Source organism: Phaethon aethereus (genome assembly GCF_964289735.1).
Source record: "Phaethon aethereus genome assembly, chromosome: 5".
NCBI classification, from domain to species: domain Eukaryota; kingdom Metazoa; phylum Chordata; class Aves; order Phaethontiformes; family Phaethontidae; genus Phaethon; species Phaethon aethereus.
This window is the reverse complement of record NC_138579.1, coordinates 67,389,208-67,409,713: the sequence shown is the minus strand read 5'-3', so window position 1 is coordinate 67,409,713 and position 20,506 is coordinate 67,389,208. Positions and strand designations below refer to the sequence as shown.

Sequence of the window (20,506 nt, the reverse complement as noted above, 5' to 3'; positions counted from 1 at the left end):
TCAGGACATGGTTTAGGGGACACGGTGGCGCTGGATTAATGGTTGGACTTGATGATCTTGAAGGTCCTTTCCAACCTTAGTGATTCTGTGATTCTCTGGTGGGTCACTTCCATACTCTTCAGATGCAGATAGAAGAGTGGTTATTCTTTTTCCAGTACCCAGAAATAATTTTTTAGGCTGTAAAGCAAGTATCAGCCTGAGCTGATGAGAAACAGGAATAGAACTCCTAAGTAAGCCCTCACCTGAATTTTCCTTTGGATGTCTGTCTACAGTTACTAAATACATTTTAGGTCTATCTCTGTATAGAAGCCAGAGTAGGATGTTCCAAATTATTTTCTTCAAACTTCAAGTTTCCAGTCATTTCCTGGCACGTGGGAGTCAACTGCAAAGATACTTTGTCGTGAATGGGAAATACTGTTACCAGAGTAGTGTGGGAAAATGAAGTGCCAATGTTTAGTCTCTTCTGTGGACAAATGGGACTCCAGAAAACAGAGTAGCAAAAAAAGTGTCTTGCCCAAGAGCTGGAAAAAGTTTTTATTTGTTCTTAAGATGCTAATCACTTAAAGAGAAAAAACAAACAAAAAAAACCCCAGTCGTCTTTATGCCTGTCTAAAATAAAATTTCACTAATCTGTTTCTCTTGTTACAGTTTATCCTGACATTTGCACCATTAGTCTAGTAGCTGTTGGGGATATGAATAAACATGTGGACAAGCTACTTTTCTGGGAAGATGTATATGGCTTTGACATGTCTTGCATGAAGAAGGCTGTAATTCCAGAAGCTGTTGTGGAGGTGCTGGATCCAAACACACTGATATCTACAGCCAGTGTCATTAAGGTAGCATACTACTTCTTAGATTTTTAGTAGTCAAATTAGAATTTTCCTCTTTCTTTGTGGAGGAAGGGAAAAAAAATACACACACATGCACACACAAACTTCGGCATCTTCAAAATGATACAAATGCAATAAGGTTCTTGGCGTTACAACTGTAAGACTTGTATTAATTGCTTTTTCTTTTACCAGGTTTGAGCTCTTAATAAAGAAATCTTCCCATATTTAGGTTGTTTTGTTCTACATTTTGTTTTATCCAAACCCAAATTTACTTGCATTTTAGTAAGTTACAAGTTGCATTACTGAAATCTAAATTATACCAAAAACTCGTGGAATATAGAGTCTTGTCTTCTACTTGGCTTCCCGCTTCACCTCAGTCTGTACCAAGTTGCAGGGGGGCTTCTTACTTATTTCTGTGTCAAGCTAGCTGGCTGTAAAGGTCTTTCACTGGTGGATCACTCATGATCACCCATAGCTTTATCCAACAGAATAACCATGTCTGAAAAGGCAACAGTAGTTTCTGCAGTACTGATTGAATTAATTTTATGCTTACTTTTCTGTGTTGTCTTTTTTTAATGGCAGCTTTGTCATGGGGCGTAGCAGTAAAGTTGGTAGTGATTCATATGAGAGAATGCCTACATGATGAGATATAATTCCAGAACACTGACTAGTTAGAAATTTGTGATTACTAATCATTTGAACAGTTCAGATCAAATTGAGAGAAAGACTATTATAAACCAAGACTTTTTTGTCACAACGGTATTCTAATTATTGTTTGTATAGTTACTTTTCTATTGTAAAACACTTAAGGCAGTAATATCGCTGCCCTTCAGTGGGAATTGCCTGTTTACTAAAGAGGTAATTTCTATTTAAATGCTTTCCTATCTTACTTTTATATAGAAGAATATGGGTTTACATAGTTCATCCTTGAACTTGATACCATTATTGAGGGTAGTTTCAGTCTCTTCCAGCACAGAGACTACTTGCTGTGGTCAGTTGTCATCCTGCCCACAAAAGCAGTAACAGGTGAAGTACAGTGCTGTTGTAAGTATATCCTCACGCAAGTTACTGTTTAAGCCTTTCTTGTCTAAAATTTCATTACAGAGAAGATATAAAAGTAGAAAGTTTTCTAAACTGGGTATTAAAATATAAAAAGTGCTGAGACTGATATTTCTTTAATTTGAGTAGTTGTTGTGCATCTTGTGCATCTCCACTTTCTTTTTTTCTTTTCCTTCAGGATTTTTTATTTGTAAGTTATGAAGTCACCATAGATGTTTCTTACAGTTTATTCTCAGCTTGTTGACTAGGTTCCCTCTAGAGTCAGTGAAATAAAATTCCTAAGGACACCTGTAATAAGTTGTGTGACTTGAGGCTTTCAGGTGTCTGTTTTCCTTGAGTGTAAGGAGAGGGTAGAGTCATGAACTCGATTGTTGAAATCTACTTTGTAGACCTGTCGTTGTAGGGAAGATAAATTCCACCCTTAGTGAATGAAAGTGCACAAACCAGAGGTACTGAGATCACAAATCTGATGCCATCGTTGTTAGCCATCTGGCAGGTTTGATTCTGCAGTGAGGCAGACATAAGCACTTTTATCACCTGCCATTTTTTTATAACATTTTGCATGTTCTGATTCAAGTGGAAGCATGGTTGAATACTTCTTGCAAACAGGTCAAGTTTAGTATACAAAAAATGAAGAACATAGCTGCATGAATAAGTTGATCTCTGTCAGTTTGTTAGGCAAACAAATTAAAGCATCGTCTTAACCTGGAAAGTGTTGATCACAAAAACTATAGTTAAATGTGCCCAATGCAGTCTGTGAGCTGCTGTCATTTTAGAAGCAAAACGTTTTACTGGTAATAGTACACATCCCTTTCTAATATATACTGCCATGAGCAGTCACTGTCCAGGTCAGGTGCATGTGCTTATCAGATCTTGTCATCATAAAGCATTTTGCATAACTGTTATGCTTAATGATTTTATACTCATTATATAGAATATATTATAGCAATCATGGTTTTTAAAATAACCTAAAGTCAATGCATAAGCTCATTTGCTGGAGGTACACTACAAAGTAGTAAAATTAATGAGTTGAACAACAGTGGCGTTATAGGTAGGTTGTTTTAATCGATAGCCATGCCACAGAACAAATGGATTATATTTTTGAGGAAAAGTTTAAAAATGTTCCCATTCATCATATAATTATTACAGAAAATATCGTAGTGTGTGTGCTCAAATTAGCTGCTGTTTGTTTTGTATATTTTTATAATGTAACTTTTAAGGAAGCAAAACCATTCCCTAAAGAAAGATGAGGCAGCACCAAGAAATATTGATTAATAATGTATATGACATTTAACTTCAGCAGTATATGATGTTCTTCGATGAAGCATTTTAAATGAGTATGTAAACTAAAGGACTTAATATAGTGAAAAAATCTGGCGGAATTCTTACGAACAACTGAAACCGAAGCTTAATGCTCTTTAAAAAGTCTGATTTTATATATATATAAACAAAAAAAAAAAAACAAGAAATGCAAGTTGCAATTTGATTTGATGTTATCGTTGTGATCCTGGGCGCCCTTGTTTTGTGTTAATTTCAAAATAGGGAACCAGTTCTCTGCCTCCTGTGCTTTCTCTCCTGTGTTGTCACTCATATTTCACATACACCACATGGCTGTGCTGCCATTCAGAAGGACCTCCGCAGGCTGGAGAAATGGGCCAGTGGGGTCCTGTGCAGAGGGCTTGGGGCAATGCAAGACCACGCAGCTGGGAATGGAGGAAGAACCCCCCCACACTGGCAGAGGCTGGGGTTCTACTGGCTGGGAAGCAGCTCTGCAGAAAAGAATTTGGGGGCCCAGGTCAACACCAAGTTGGCCATGAGGCAGCAACACGCGCCCTTGTGACAAAGGCAGCCAGGCAGCCTCCTGGGCTGCCTTAGGAGGATGACTGTCACCAGCAGGTCAAGAGAGGTGAACCTTCTCTTGGGCACAGCCCCAGGGAGATGACTTCCGGAGTGCTGTGCCCAGTGCTGGGTTCGCCAGCGCAAGGGTGAGATGAACGTACTGGAGTAAGACCAGTGAAAGACCACAAAGATGGTGAAGGGACTGGAGCATGCGTGGTAGAGGGGGAGGCTGAAAGCTCTGGGGTGGCTTTGTCTGGAGAAGGGGAGGCTCGGGCGATCTTCTCAGTGTGCATAAATGCCTGCTGGTGGGGGGAGTGTGGCAGGTGGAGCCAGACTGTTCTCAGCAGTGCTCAGGGCCAGGGCAAAAGCAATGGGCACAAGCTGAACTCCAGGCAGTTGCCTTGAAAGCATCAGGAACCCCTTTTTACTGTGAGGGCAGTAGAAGAGTGGCACAGGTTGCCCAGAGAGGTTGTGGAGTCTCTGTCTGTGGAGATACTCAAAAGCTGTTTGGATACGGTCCTGAGCCACCTTCTCTAGTTGACCCTGCTTTGAGCAGGGGGGTGGACTAAGTGATCTCCAGAGGTCCCTTTCAGCCTCAAATATTCTATGGTCAGTACAAAATTAACCTGGCAAAAGAAAAAAGCTCAATTTTAATCCATATCAGTTTCATACTGTAGTTTACCATGTGGCTAACATGAAAGAGTACAATAGGTGAAGGCACCAGTGACAGCCACTTAATCTCAACAATGGGCAGCTGTCATCAAGGGCAACTTTCTTGAACAGAGTGAGCTACTATATTTCGTTCCAGTAGTCAAAGTGTCTATTTATTTTGGCATTTGGAAAGGAGGGGTTTTAGGCATTTTGTCAGTATGCAGATAGGATTACGTGGTTTTTAATTCTCTTCCCGTTTTTGGAGAGCTGAATTACTATTGCCTTAGAAAAGTTTTCTTATTATGGGAAGAACTGAACAACCTTCATCCAAAGGAAGACCTTAAGTTCAGCACTGTTACTGACAGAATTGTATTATTCCTTTTGACAGCATATCAACTGTAATACTGCGTCCACTCCAGACTTAGAATTCTCTTCAGATTTCACCCTGACCATTACAACGAGCACAAAGTGTACGGTGAGACAATTTTTGTTTCTTCATATATGGCCAGTATGGCATTGGACTAATAGACAGTGCATTAATTAAGCTTAATTTATCATCAGTCCTGGCATTGAACCATTCATTTCTGCAGTACAGAGGTGTCACATGAGCCCTTTTTGTAAAGAGAGATGTAAATCTCTAGTAATAGTGTTAAGGTATAGTACAGGTAGATGGGGAAAGGGAAAGATAAGGAGCCTTAGCATCGGGGTGGTTCTGTTTTGTTCTCTAGCCCATTTTCTGAAATAAGAGTTTTCTGTTCAGACATGTTGTTACCACTGTGCTCAAGAAGGACACAGCTCTCAGAAGAGCTTTTTGGAGTTGAGTAAAAAGAGTCAAAAGCAAAACAGGTATGGGAAAGGTAGACTATAGCTCATGTAATAAACATATAGCGGCTCATATGGCACACACCGTTTCTCAAATGGGGAAGTTCATGAACTTCAGGTGTGAAGACTGAGGGCAAACAAATACAGCATTAAAATAGGAATCCGATAACCAGGATTTTTCCTGCATCTGTTTTTTTTATTGTATGCAAGTTAGTATTTTTACTTTATGTAAGTTGATGTGACTTATATTCAAAAGAACACTATATTCTAGAAAGGCTGTGGAATTTGATTGGAGGGAAGTTATAAGTACAGCAAACACAAGCTTATTCATCTTAGTGTTACAGACTATGCTGCATTGACCTGAGTGAAGAACATCAGCAAATCTGAGTGTGATCTCACTCACTTGAGTGTTATTTGTCTACCAAACAGTAGTCAATATGAAAAGAAAAAAGTTCGCCATCTGCGCTGAGAATTAAACAAAAACTCAGTACTAGGGCATTTTTCAAACACTTCTTAGAAGTTGTGCCTACATTGTTCAGTATGAATTTACATAAATATACATTCGTTTTGAGGCTTTTTTTCTTGGTCGTTTAGGATCTGGTAGTTATGAGAAAACAGAAACACTGTTTTTTTGATGACTTAATGTCACGTATTTTTCTGCAAGGGCCCATGCGATTTTTGTTTTGTGTTCTATTTTTGAAGTACAAGTCAAGGATGATACATAAGTATTTTTATTTAATGTACTTCATGTAAGGGTGTGAGTGGCATCTGTAATAAAGATGTTATGAATGTGTTTAAAGCTAAAAAAAATTAGGTATTCTGACATGAATATTTTGAAGTGTTTAAATCGGTATCTGCTTGAGGATACCTTTTTGATTGGACTTGGTTAGGATGCACACCTTGCTTTCTTCGTTGGAATAGTTAAGAAAAGAATCAAATAGAAGGATTTTAGTAGTGTTACCATTAGGCTGGGCAGTCAGGATAACGATGAGGTACAGATGAGAGAGTCTGGTGGTAGCTTAGATTAAAGTAACGTATTGAGTTTTTAAGCACTGAATGATAAGCAAAGGCAGGATGACCGGATTTGTACAGATTTTATCATTGCAGTAATATGCTTTTATATTCAACATCAATTATAAGTGCTTTCTACCAATTTAATAAAATATCGTCATCAGATTTGACAAAAGCTTGTATTAAGCTCTGAGATGGGTAGTAAGAACTAAAACTTTTCTAGTCCAGTGTGCTGGGATACTTCTGCTGGGAGTTTCATGCTTAGCTTTAACTTGCAGCATATCACAGAATCAAGTCCAAATGGGTAATTGGTAGCTAATTATTAGTATATTGTAGTAAGTCTGCTACAACTGATTTCTTTGGTTTTCACATGTGTCTATGAGGAAGAGATGCAGGCTTCCTCTGGTATGGACCAAAAGAATATGTTGCTGTATAATGTGAACGCTTAAGCTAATAACAAAATCTTGGATACCTACGTCAAGCACCGTAACACCTGGTTCATTCTGCTGCATTTGCCACTGCTTGTGCTGTATAACAATGCCTAAGAATTTGGTGTTAGAAAGTGAAGTTTTTCCCATGTGTATAATTTGAAGCATTGTTATTAGTGTGAGTTAGTATCTGTGTACAAATACTTCATAATTATTTGTCGATTATCAACAAATTAAGTAAAGACACAGTAACCCCTTACTTTTTTTATTAAACGCAAACCTATGTATTTTATTGTGCATTCACAAAAAAACAATCTCCTGTTTTTAGTTGTCATAGAATTATAGAGTAATTGTAGTTGCTTCAGGGCAGGGGCAGCTTTGATTTCAGATCAAGCTCCAGTGCAGCCCTGGGTTAATTTTCTTAATGTGGTGACTTTTGAATAACTGATTAGTTAAACAGAAATCTTTACAAAGGCTTTTTTTTTTTAAACATTGTTTTCCCTAGCACTAGTCTTTTACAAAAACTTCACTTCTGGCCTCTGATTCTATGGTATCATTGACTTACAAATCAAGATGTACACCTGCATTTTATGACTTCCAGGGAGAAGGGGAGGGAAGTGGGGGAAGAACAGCGTTTCTGAAATTTTGCAGTGAATGTGGGTTCTAAAAAATGATCAGAACTCTGTAAAAGTGATTTGCCCTTCATCATTTAGGTTTATTGACACTTTGAGTGAAATTTCCACTCTTTCTATGATGGATTGTTCAAGTTTAGTTGGGGGTTGACAGTTCATCCGTCATATCAGGCTGCCTAACCTTGCAGTAAATGAACAATAAAAGTGCATTATTTATATTGAGAATTTTTGAGGAGATGCTTTAAGATTACAATTTGTTCTTTGAAAATAACATTTGATGATTTCCTTGTTTGCATCCGTGTTTTGTTATTCTACTGTCTTTTCATTTTTTTTGCCCCGAAAGAGAAAGCTGCTGATATTTTCCAAAATTCTAGCTTTTTGTACTTCTCTGTTCGGATTCTTGCATTTTTTAAATATAACCATTTAAAAATATTTTTGCTTTATTTACAAAAAATATTTCACAAAAATAACAATTTGGAAATCCATCCTTTATGCTTGTATACATCAAGCTTTTTTAGCTCACAACCTAAGGTTCACTTCAAAGCAGCTTTTTCTCAGCCCTTCCTGTGCCATAAAAGTGTGAAGACAGATTAGGTTGTCTTATTCCTAGTGTTGCCATCAAGAGCAAAGCTTACCTCAGAGCAGTAACCATCAGAACTAGGACTCCCTCTGTTAAATGGTCTGTCTTGAACCAAACAAGTGGAAAGCATAGGTGCACGATGATACCTTAGTTGTTTTGTGGATCCTATTGCAGGTCAGCTACGAGTTTGCACTGTGGCATCGAGTTGTGGGGTGTGGGTTTCCATGTTGCTTCTTTCCAAGACACTGTGTGGGTTCAGAGGAGTATACGGTAGACACTCTTACATGGAAATATGTCAGCAGCGTGGAATGCATGGTTGCTGTTGCTGAACTTGATTTTACAAGAGCTTAGCACGGATGGGAAGTAATTTAGCAAGTACTCTGAGAAGAGAGTTATGGCCTAGTCTAGTTGGAGTATGCAACATATGTAATGTTAATCGCTGAAGAGCTAAACTTTCAGCTGACAACTCTGGAGGCTTGAGCCATGTTGGGGTCTGTTGCTTCCTCCCATCAACCTGTTTGCGTGTCTGTGGTAACAGGGCGTAATGCAGTCTTTTTAACAACTCATTACCACATTACCTTTGACTATGACCTGGAACACACCCAGGAACCCCTCAGGCACCAGAGGCTGCATTTCTCATTTCTGTGATAAGATGTTAAATACCTCTAAAATCTGACCTTAGTTTTCCCTTAGTCTCTTTTTTTTTTTTTCCCTTTAGTACATACTGTTTGAAATGTTGTGTTTATTTTCAGTCTCAACAGGGAAGTTGACCTCTTCTTGATTTCCCCACACTATTTCAACTATGTAAGTTGTTCTGGTGAGCACTTCTGGGAGGATTTCGTAAAGGCTGCGGGAAGGTTTCACCTAGGAGAGAGTTAGGAACAGAGCTTTTTTCTGTTCTTTGGCTGGAGGGAGCACAGGAAGATTAGCCTCTCAAGCCTAACTCTAACCTTTGGGACTGGCCACTCACCTCTTTCTCATCCTTTGGTTTTATTTATTTCCTGCATTTTGCTTTGCCACTTCTTAGTACAAAGCTTTTACTTCGCAAGAACTGATAATGCAAGTGCTGAAATAGATATTTCTCTTCTTTCTAGATATTATCACTGTTCTTGCTCTTGGCACGCCTTCTTGCTGACCTCTTGGCTAATTATCTGGTTGTGTGATAGTGCCACTTAATTGTACTACAGGTTGTTTGAAAACCATGCGATTCAATAGGTAGTAGACTAATGGTTTTCTGGTTTTAGATAAATGGACTAAGGACATAAATGCCCAGACTTACTGATGAACTTGTGCAAAACAATGAAAAACTATGCAGTTCCCAAAACCTAAGAGGATAGTGTTAATTATACATACCTCCTTTGTCTGTCCTTCCACCTGTAAATTATTTTAAATTATTCTCATACCTTTGTATGACCAAAAAAAACCCCAGAGTATTAAGTCATGCTCGTAACAGGTCAACCTTACGTCTCTCTGTAGGTGCATCTTAAGTGTATTGCAGATGATCCTGTAATGCTTTTGTGGAGTCACATCCTTTAAAAAATCCTTAATGCTCTAAATAGGTTTTTCTTCCAGGTGTCCAAGCAATTAAATAAGGTTTAGAGAAAAAAAAAAAAATCCCAATAAACCTGAGAAACATGGAAAAATTGAGCAAAAATAAACATTTTAACTTTGACCTTACTCTTTCAGAAGTTCATTGTGGGGAGCGAAGGCTTTTCTGGAGCATGTATTGTTTCTCTTGATTTTTATTTTATTCTTTCTGTGGTTTGCCACAAAGTAGTCTTTTTTTAGCATTAAGTTTATTTGTCATTATTTTAGCTTTCAAAGATTGAAGATTTTCAAACATGAAGCGGTTGCATGGAATCATTATATGAAGTTGTTTCAAAGCACTTTTAGTGCAAGTTGACTTGATTTCAGTCTTACAAAGATAATGGCCAAAAATAAATTTAATTAGCCTGCAAAAGTGCATTTTCCTAGTAAAGAGCTAGAGTTTGTCACTGCTGATTTTAATGAGACATCTGGCTAATATCAGTTAGTAGATGCTGCTAGGAAAATATTCCATTAATTGTGTTCTAAGTTGATCACTGTGTGAGCTTTTGAGATAAAATATAATGGTGATTACCCTCAGTGTAGAAATCAATTGACAAACTTTCTCTTTTGTTTGCGAGCATTTCCCCAGCGAGTCCATCAAGGTTGATCTTTCCTAGCTGAATAACAATATCCCCTGGGAGGAAAATGGCAGCATCTCTTCATTGCTCCCAGGAGATCTTGTCAAAGAGCAGGGGATGTGTATGAAAAGTGGGAGGGAGGAAGGGGGTGAAAGAAGGATAATGAACCAGAGGACGTGACTGATGTATTAAAACATTTAAGAGGAAAAAGGAAGTTGAGTGGACTGGAGAAAATTATTTTGACTAAGGAAAAATTTTTGCTTGTTAGAATCTTTGTAAATGTTAGACAGTTTCATTTCTTAGTGTCAAATCTTCCACTTGGGAGCCAACACTAAGTATTAGCATATAAGTCTTTAATTTGAACCTTAAGTGAGAAAGTAAATTTTTAAGCTAAAAGTTGGAAACCTGCCTTTGGGTACCTCAGTTAAACACACCTTGATTGCCCCGTTACTTATTTAAAGGGAAGAATACTCTACCATGCCACGAAGCAGGATTTGTCCTGCTGATTTGTTTATTGGTAGCCTCCTCTGCAGTGATCTCCAGATTCTTATTCTTTTTAAAAAACAAAATTGTTTGGTTTTAATAGCCAGGGGTTTCTTTTCCCTGTGATAAAAGTGCAGCAGCTCTGCTGCATGGATGACAAACATTCCATCTCCATGCTTGGATAAACTCCATCAAAAGCACATTATCTCCCACTTCTGTGGCCAGCTGTCTAATTGTATTTGTTGTAGCCACTCACTGTTGGAACATGATACTAGTGAAGAGCAAGAATGATAAATTACTCACTGTAGGTGATAGCGATGATGATAATTTTTAATTTCCTTGTTCCTAAGTGAATTGGTAAGGTTGCCTTTGTGAGTTCTCATGAGGAGTCAGGCAGTCTCATTTGTTTTATCCTGCTAAAATGCTGCACGTACAGCCAGCCATTTTCTTTAGAATGAAGTCTTAGTATTCAGATATGTTTGAACTGAAATTTAGACTCCTCTTCCCATTTCAGTGAAGGGCTCTAAGAGGAAGAGTATAAATAATATGTACTAATATTCATCTATTACATATGTTGAAGCTTTTTGTGATCTTAACATATTTGGTACATGTTACATGAATAAATAGGGGAAAAAACAGGCTCAAAAGAATTGATCTGGGAGGGGAGAAAAATATGTCAAAAACAAATAAATCTTACTGGGAGGATGTGCTTCATTTACAGGTGTTTTCCTATGTTTACATGAACACCTTAGAAACCCTCAGTGATGGATGAAGACCCTTAAGCTACTTTACATGAACTCTTCATCAAAACCTGGGTTTGACAAGATCAGGTAGAAGTTAGTGACTGCTATTGTAATTTCAGGAATATATTATTCTTAGTTGAGTGAACTCTTTGTTGACCTTTATAGGACGATGCTTTGCAGTCTCAGTAATGTACATCTATTCCTAAATATTTTCTTAGTTCTTTATTTAACCTTCTTAGTTTGTTGGGTAAATATGGAGACTTTGTTCTGGGATTGGTGTTTTTATCCTCGTAGCTCTGCTTTTCTCCTGGCAATTTATTTGAGAACAGGAAGAATAATACTTCTGCAGCGTTCCCTAATACTTAACATCCTTTGAGGCGAAAGCATGTGTCAGGCTAGAGTTTTAGTTATTTATCACCAGTTTAGAAGTCATTAGTTTTGTTTTCCTCTTTCATGGTATTCAAGAGCCTAGTACTTGCAGGGTTCTTCCAGAGAAGGCTTAAGTTCTTGCTGATTAGTCGTTGGTGAAGTTGTAAATGAGCTGTCAAAGGTGGAGCAAAAACAAGGAGGAAAGCTGCAATGGAAGAAATAACTGTTATTGTCATGCTAAAAAAAAACAAACAAAAAAAATCCCCAAAAAACCCCAAGGCAGTAGTTGTAAAAAATCATCTAGAATTTATGGTGGTGTTACTTGCTTACTCCTTTTCTTTGGTTTGACTTCTTGTAAAAAGGATGCCGCCTTTAATAAAAATCTGGAAAGTCCTATATTCCATTTTAATATGCTTATGTCTGTGATTGCTTCTAGTATGCTACCTGTAAGTGATTTTTTTTTTCCTTATATTTCGCTGCTTAGCTGCATGTGTTAAATTTTACAAGAAGGGGGGACTTAATCTTCCTTCAAGCTGTAAACAATGGAAATGTCTCTCTCTGTGGTATTGCATATTCAATAGAAGCTCGTGATTGACTGTTACAGCTACTGCAATTTTGTGGTAGTGTTCAAAAGTGAAATGAAAGGAAAATGTTTTGAACTTCACTTTTACAGGATTATTTTGCTGAAATGTTCTAAATATAAAAGATACATATTGTGTATTTCAGCATAAAACCACTAACAAGTAATGAATTAAAAAAAAGTTCAGATCTAAGGGAAGATACACATTCCTAACAAGATAGTAACCAAAACCACAATTTTACAGATAGTTTTGTATTATCAGGTATTTCAACTTTGATTTGTATAGATTTTTAGATTTGTGAGATTTTGTGTTTAATTATACGGAACTAGTGATTGTAGGTAAAATTGTAGGAAGCATCATCTGCGTGTACTTTACTTCTGACTTACCCACCCAATCCCAAGACATTGATGTGAGGTACCAGATCATTTCTGTAGTGGTGCAAGGCTTATATTAACACAACTTAAGGGTGGGTGTGATGATTGTTTTGGTTTTGGGGTTTCTTAGCACTTGCATTTGGGAGTATTGAAATAGGCTTCTGTGATGCAGTCAGAGATGTTAGTTTTTCATAGCTTATTCAAGGAAGACTTCCTACTGCTTTATGTAGAAGCAAAAATTCTGATGTTTTATGTAAAGCTTTTCACAAAACATTGAGAAGAGAAATAACTAAAATTGTGTTGCAGCTTTGAATCCTTCAATAGTTTGCCGGTGACATAGAGTCATAGAATAGTTTAGGTTGGAAAAGACCTTTTAAGATCCTGGAGTTCAACTGTAAACCTAACAAGTCCACCACTAGACCATGTCCCTGAGTGCTGCATCTACATGTCTTTTCTCAATACCTCCAGGGATGGCAACTCAACCACTCGCCTGGGCAGCCTGTTCCAATGCTTGACAACCCTTTCGGTGAAGAAATTTTTCCTAATATCCAATCCAAACATCCCCTGGAGCAACTTGAGGCTGTTTCCTCTTGTCCTATCACTTGCTACCTGGGAAAAGAGGCCAACACCCACCTCACTACAGCCTCTTTTCTGATAGTTGTACAGAGTGATGAGGCCTCCCCTCAGCCTCCTCTTCTCCAGACTGAACAACCCCAGTTCCCTCAGCCGCTCCCCATCAGACTTGTGCTCCAGACCCCTCACCAGCTTCGTTGCCCTTCTCTGGACACGCTCCAGCACCTCAATACTCTTCCTGTAGTGAGGGGCCCAAAACTGAACACAGTATTTGAGGTGCAGCCTCACCAGTGCCGAGTACATGGCGACGATCGCTTCCTTATTCTTGCTGGCCACACTGTTTCTGATACAGGCCAGGATAAATACTGATAAAACTATTGAACTTCTTGGCCACCTGGGCACACTGCTAGCTCATATTCATCTGGCTGTTGACTAACACCCCCCGGTCCTTTTCCGCCGGGCAGCTCTCCAGCCACTCCTCCCCAAGCCTGCAGCATTGCATGGGGTTGTTGTGACCCAAGTCCAGGACCCGGCACTTAGCCTTATTAAACCTCATGCAGTTGGCCTCTGCCCATTGATCCAGCCTGTCCAAATCCCTCTGCAGAGCCCTCCTACCCTCCAGCAGGTCAACACTCCCACCCAGCTTGGTGTCATCTGCAAACTTACTGAGGGAATACTCAATCCCTGTGTCCAGATCATTGATAAAGATACTAAACAGAACTGGGCCCAATACTGAGCCCTGGGGAACGCCACTTGTGACTGGCTGCCGACTGGGTTTAACTCCATTCACCACAACTCTTTGGGCCTGGACATCCAACCAGGTTTTACCCAGCAACGAGTACACCTGTCCAAGCCACGAGCAGCCGGTTTCTCCATGAGAATGCTGTGGGAAGCGGTGCCAAAGAAAACTTACTTTCTGTATTAAAGATGCAGTGTCTTTGACCAATTTTTAGAAAATTAAATCATTTGCTGCTCCTAGAATAGCTGACTACTTTGAACATGAAAAGATTTATAAAATTGAGCTGTGATGGAAAAAAAAAGCTACACTCTGGATTTAAAATGCCATGGTAGGAATTAATTGTTAACATTTGTACTTATTCCGTGCTAGATGACTAAAACCAGACCATCCTAGTAAGGCTATAATGATCTATTCTTTGAATTCCTACATTGCTTAAAGCAAAGTTTGGGTGGTTGTAAGAAGCTGTCAGCTTCTCTTCTGGTATGAAGAAATCATTAAATTGGGTGTAAAGAACAAGGTTCTTCTTTGACATAGGCCCGCCCACCCTTTAGGCTAAGGTTAACTGAAAATTTGAGGTTTCCCTTTTTCTTGGGTTCCTGCTTGCTTGCTTTTTACAAAAAGGTCTTAGACCTATGCAGAGATCCCGCGTGCCGCCACCTCCCTGTATTTTAGCATAGAAGCAGCCCAGCTTATTTCTTTTGATAAGACTTAATTGAACGTCCAGTTTCATACACAGATGTATTGGAATGGGTGGTATGAATTGTTAAAGGAAACGGAGAAAACAGTACCGGTAGCTAACTACTTAGCAGTTCAAGCTTTAATATAGTCCTGGGACTATCTCAACCTTGAGACTCGTGACTGTCCTTACTGATTGCTTTTCTTCTACAGAATAGTCTGATGGGTTTTAGGAAGGCCAGGTGTGCTCATTTTAATGAATCTATAGGTATCTATATGGCTGGCATGAGATCCTTAGGCCTGGGGCAGATCAAATATGACAAAACAGCTCAGAAGGAGAAAGATCTCAAAAAGGCAAGAGTATATTTAAAACTTTAAGCATAGCATAGTGTTTGGATGAGCATATAAATGTACGTATGCTATAGAGGACCATACGGAACAACCTTTCCTTGAGAAGAGCTGGTGAATTTACCAATTCCTATAACACATCTCTTCAGAAATAAAACTGAATTTACTTCATGAAAATAATGTGTACTCTGGATAAACTGAATGCCTTTTGAAGTGCTGTGTGATTGGCAGGGGAATACGTGCCATCTAGCACATGAAATCTTCTATGTGAAATCAAGAAGGGGAAAGGAAGAAGGTGATTTATTTAGGCTGCAGTTACTGGCAGACTTCAGGATAGACTTGACCTTACATTTATTACTTAGGTATATGCAAAGGGCTGTGCTTCTGTTGAATGGCAGGTTGAAACTTCTGTTTTGGTTTCTTGTTTTACAGGGTAAGCCATGGGCTGTGTGCATCAAAGTGGTATATATTTGGTTTGTGTGTTTTCACTTTCTGTATTTCTTCAACTTTAATTGGCTTGTAGAATAGCTGCCATGGTGGATATTAAGCAAATTTTGCAGCTGGTCAGTAACTACTGGGTTTGATACTAGACTTTTTGTTTTGCCCAAGATTTCAAATACAAGGGGAGAGATTTCTATCTGGAGATTAAATGCAGTGTTGGTAAATGATGGCAGCCTGCCTAAAAATGTTTATTTAAAAAAAAAAAAAAGGACATAGTTGTAACCAATGTCACCAACAAAAATCATCAAACCAAGTGTGTACGCGTAGTTTGGTTTTTTTAGTTGGCCCACAAACTGCTTGAAAATCTATTAATAAAAGATAGTCATTAGATTTCTAAATTGCAATATGTGCTCTTACAGTTGTCAAAACATCATTCAAACTCTCTCCTGTATGTATTTAACTTAAGCATGTTACTTCTATTTATTTGTGCAGGACTGGGGTTGCCTGTCGACGTAGCTCACTAGAGAGTGTGTGTTTTGGTTTTGGGGTGCCCCCACTTGGGGTCAGTTTTAACTGACCAAATTTTGAGGAATTCTGGGGAATGCTTGAACCTGTTCACAGGAGCTTATCCTTAGGGACTAGAGGAATTTATTTTGTTAAAATAATTTTCTGTATTTTTTTCTTTTGGCTCAACAGTTATTTCAGTATCGATATTGAAGGACATATACTCACTTCAGAATGCAACAAAAAGAATTTAATGGATCAATGTAGAACTCTTGTTCTCTGTAACCCCTTGAACTCTGTAATCCTTGGAGCTCTGCATAAGGTGGTCTTTGTGATGTGTAATAATTACTGTTCCTACCTCTTGATTTAAATAGTCAAAGTCAGCGTTTCAGGTTGTTTCAGTTAGGGAAACTATTGATCCTCTAAGGAGTCATTTACAGAAGGTGTACAAACCCTGTTTCCCTGAGCAGAGGAGGCAGCAAATGGCAGGGTATAGTTTCTTTGCTTGTAACTGCAGGTTTGTTTCAGCCTGAACTTGATCCCAAAAAAATGCTGATTTGGGGATGTTTTCTCAGGGTAGTGTATAGGGTGTTTCTGTTATTTCTTGCTACCAAGTGTATAGATAATTGCATCCCCCCTAGCTATGGTATGTCTGCTTGGAGCTTTCAGCTTTCTGGTCCAACACGTAGCTTGACTGTCTCATTTTCTCTGGAAGCCAGTTTTTCTTCCCTCAATTCTCAGTGCATTTTTGTTGTCACAACCTTGTTTTCCTTTCTCCAGTAACCATTTCCTAGGTCTTATTTGTAAGCATATCAACAGTATTGACCTGATAATAGAAAAATATTTTTATGATTTGATAGATCTCTGACATCCAGAAAAGATGGTGCATCAGTAAAAAGTAGTCTGATGGGTCAATAAAACCTTGTCAAAATCTTCTCAATCTTTACTCAAAAAGGCGTATTTAGAGACAAGGCTGTAATTCACTTGGGAGTGAGATTCTGAGCATTGAGTGATAGGACTTAAGGGATGGAAGAGTCACCGCTTCCGACGTCTGGTACTCATTTGTCATGCAGGTCCCTCAGTGTCTCCTTGGTTCATTTGTTTAAGAATATTTGCCCGCATGGGAATTTGGAACTTGCCAGGCTTCTCTGGCGTGCCCGTAGTTGAAAAGCTAACACAGGTGCTTTAACGTAGGCTTACTGCTTTAACACGTTGTGTTCTCCACCATGTTGGTTAAATCTGTTCTGATTTTAGGCTGGAGAGGAAAGATACCAGAATGGTTTAGCTATCATTCAGATCACATAATTCATAATGATGAAGCCCTATGCCATTCAGTTTGTTACCTTAATTTTGTAAGCATGTTTGGTTTTTTTATTTTTTTTTCTTCACAGTCTCTCTCTGAATCAATATGAAGGGCATGCCACAGAACTGGTCCTTTGCAACTATTCAGAACAACCAGCTTCCTAGAGTTAGAGCAGGAGAAAAATATTAGTGCCATGAGATGAAGGTTATAATCAGTTATTTGCAGTGAGTTTTCATGTGACAGGCTTGCCATCGTTGAGTTGCTGTGTATCTTGTTTGCGTGTACTATAGCTGGTGTGAAGGGGAGAATCCTTTCCTGCTCTCAGAGGGGTAGAGAGTCCCCAGCTGCTGTAGCTGAAGTTACTCAAAAGCTCTATTCTGGGTCATTTCTTCAGGCTGACATATGACAGAAAAGCATATCTGCCTTGGGCCCACGGTCTGATTTGCTTTAGCCTCTTTGCAGGAGACAGTAGAAAGCAAATGAACGAGCATGGACAGGATTTCGGAGGTGACACTGTGGAGTTGATTGTCTTCTGTTAGCATCTTCCAGTTCTTTATTTGAATTCTTTGAATTTCTGGGACTCTCAAGGCCTTTTTGTCAAAAAAGCAGGACAATATTGGACGATTGTATAACCAATAGTGTCGATATACTGTTTAGTGTGCGGACATTTTCTATTTCTTTTCCTCTTGAAGCTGGAAGAAAAGTCCCACCAGTGAATTCCGTGCTGGAGAGAGGGGCTCTCCTTGAGGTTAGGAGTGGGATGGCAGGAGGGACAGAAGTGTTCCGAGGAGTCCTATGGACAGTCACTACTAGAAACTACTAACGGCTGAACCGGCCAACACAAGGCACTTGTGAATCTTTTTCCTTATCTGTGTGTGTAGTAGTAGGGAAGGAAAACAGTCCCTGCCTGGTTATGCTCTGCCTCTGTTCACAGGGAGTTTTTGGGGAAAACAGTATTAAGCTACGCGATGAGTGAACACGTTTTGCGGGATCCCTCGTACTGTGTGTGTATTTAGTGAGGGTCATGGGAGCCACAGAGGACAGGCACTGAATTTTATGTTTGTGGGCTTGCACATCTGGAAGACTCTTTCCTCATACGTAATTCTACTTGCAGTTAGGGTCTGTGGGTTATTTTGGAAACTCAGACTAAAAATTAATGTGTAATAAAATGCAGTTATGATGGACTGAATTTTCTTGAGTAGAACAAAGGTGTGATGACAGCTTGCTTTTTTGTCTTAGGATTTCTAGCGTGCTGGAAGGTATAAATCTAAGTTTGTTCCTGTTAGTGAAGGCTTGAAAAGGAGTAGAAATCTCAGTAAATGTATATATTCGTGATAGGCTTTTTCTTGTCACTATTATTCCTTTATCATATTTGCATTTTCCTCTTTTTTTTTTTTTTATAGGCAGTTGCTGGTTATTTTGATATATTTTTTGACAAGAACTGTCACAACAAGGTGAGTATTTGGCGCTATGCATTTTAAAAATGTTTTTGAGAGATGAGGGTGTTCTTGTATTTTATTCTGCCTCAGGGTGTTTGGCGATGATCCTGTTTTGCTGTAGCAAACACTTCATGTGCACGTGTGTTTAGTAATTGATTGATGTGGTGTGATATCAAAAATGTTGTTCTTAATCAAACTCTTGAACTCTTCCATTGCAGGTCTTGTTTTCAACTGGTCCCCAGTGTACCAAAACACACTGGAAACAGACAGTTTTTCTCTTGGAGAAACCAATTCCTGTGGAAGCAGGTATACTTAAATTCAGTTGTGGTGCAACAACGGTTGTGTTAGACTGGTGCTACCATTAAATTTACATCTAAAATACTTTAAAAATTACCTAAGTGTTAAAAAGAACTAGTAAATAACTCTTTAAGCTGCTGTTAAAGAATTTTGTCTTGGCAGAGCACCAGGAAATACCTAGCCATACAAAATTCATATTAAAAAGACATAAAATGTCTGCATAGGTATATTGTAAGTGGGCATGTGTTTTATACTTGCGTAGCTCCATACTGTAACTTTGATGAGAGCGCCTCTCTATCAAAGCATTTCTGAGGCAGAAAAGTGTAAGACCAGAACACTGCTGTTTCCATTCTCTTAATTTTAACATTAAGAATGTTCTTGAGTATCACGTTTGTCAAGTGATTGCATGGGATTTTTTGTTGCATTCCTGAACCATGCTGTATTTGTTAAATGACTCAGGAATATCTGCATGGGTGTTGTACCTGGTACTGTGGGATTACTCTGAAAATTGAAGACAGTTTCAAAGAATTCACAGCCATGAGCTTCATCCATAGAAATATGGAAGATGTTATTTTTATACACTGTAAATTTTTTTTCTTTATAAAATGGATAAGTACCATAATGTGTTTCACCTTGAATTTGAAGGCTCTTCTTGTCATCAGGGATAACCCAAAATTCAGATGATCAATTGTTCAAGTAAGGTTTTGAAGGCTAAAGGGATGCTTGTTAGTGGTTTTAATTAGTTCTATTTGGTAAGTCTTAAAAATACATTTCTATGCAAGTAGTCAAATATTCCTTGCTTGATAGACACAGAAATGTGTCCGTGGCCATCACAGGATAGTCATGCAAGAGGATGGACATCCAAGAATTTTAAGTCTTGCCCTCTTATTCCTGTAGAACTGCACCTTTTTTTCAGACTCTCGTAGTCTTTTTATAATCGAAGGAAATGAAGTAGTTATATTTTTATGCTCTTTTATTATTTTTTATTTTTGTCCACTTAACCACTAGATATTTACTCAGCACTGTTGAACTCCTACCCAATGGTGAATTAGTCATCTTTGAGGGCCTTTTCTCTTTACAGACTAAAAGGACCAAGGGAGGAACCTTGGAATGGGGCTTGCTTCTGCTGGTTGGTTAATAAACTCATGGTAATACACGGCCCTGACATGAACAGTTTATGAATAGACCAGACAGATGGGGAGAAAACATACAAAATCTTATGTTGATGCTGCGAAAGAAACTGAGGTCAAGAGGCTTAGAGATGCTGTAGAGAAGTATTGAGGTGGACGGAATACTATCTCTCTTAAGAAACCTAATTACGAGTGTACAGTGCTGAAAGCAGCATCTGCACTCAAACTGCTTTTGAGGTTGCCTCTTCCAGCTATCAGCCATGACAATTTTTACCAGGAGCTTCTTTCCTAAAGGCACGATGGTCTGTGTTATCTGACAAATCATTTCTCTCTTTCCTGCTGTGACTTGATATTCTTAAATAATTTTTTCTTTGCATGTTCTTAGGTTCTGTCACTTCTTGGGGCGCACATATGGTTGGTGCGTTTGTACTCAGCTTGTGTTCTGTTCGGTTTCTTTCTAGACAAGGCTGGCTAAGGTCTTCTTGCTGCA

At 38.7% G+C, this 20,506-nt stretch overlaps 1 protein-coding gene across 1 annotated transcript in view; it reads left to right on the top strand.

Moving 5' to 3' along the window:
- Window positions 1–20,506, top strand: part of PRMT3 (protein arginine methyltransferase 3) — a gene marked incomplete at both ends in the record, with an annotated part of 67,641 nt that overhangs the window by 36,421 nt on the left and 10,714 nt on the right. Inside the window, 4 exons of the mRNA XM_082000561.1 lie at window positions 649–836; window positions 4,768–4,854; window positions 18,554–18,604; window positions 18,808–18,895. Of these exons, the coding sequence (XP_081856687.1) occupies window positions 649–836; window positions 4,768–4,854; window positions 18,554–18,604; window positions 18,808–18,895 (414 nt within the window). The remainder of the gene's footprint in view (window positions 1–648; window positions 837–4,767; window positions 4,855–18,553; window positions 18,605–18,807; window positions 18,896–20,506) is intronic.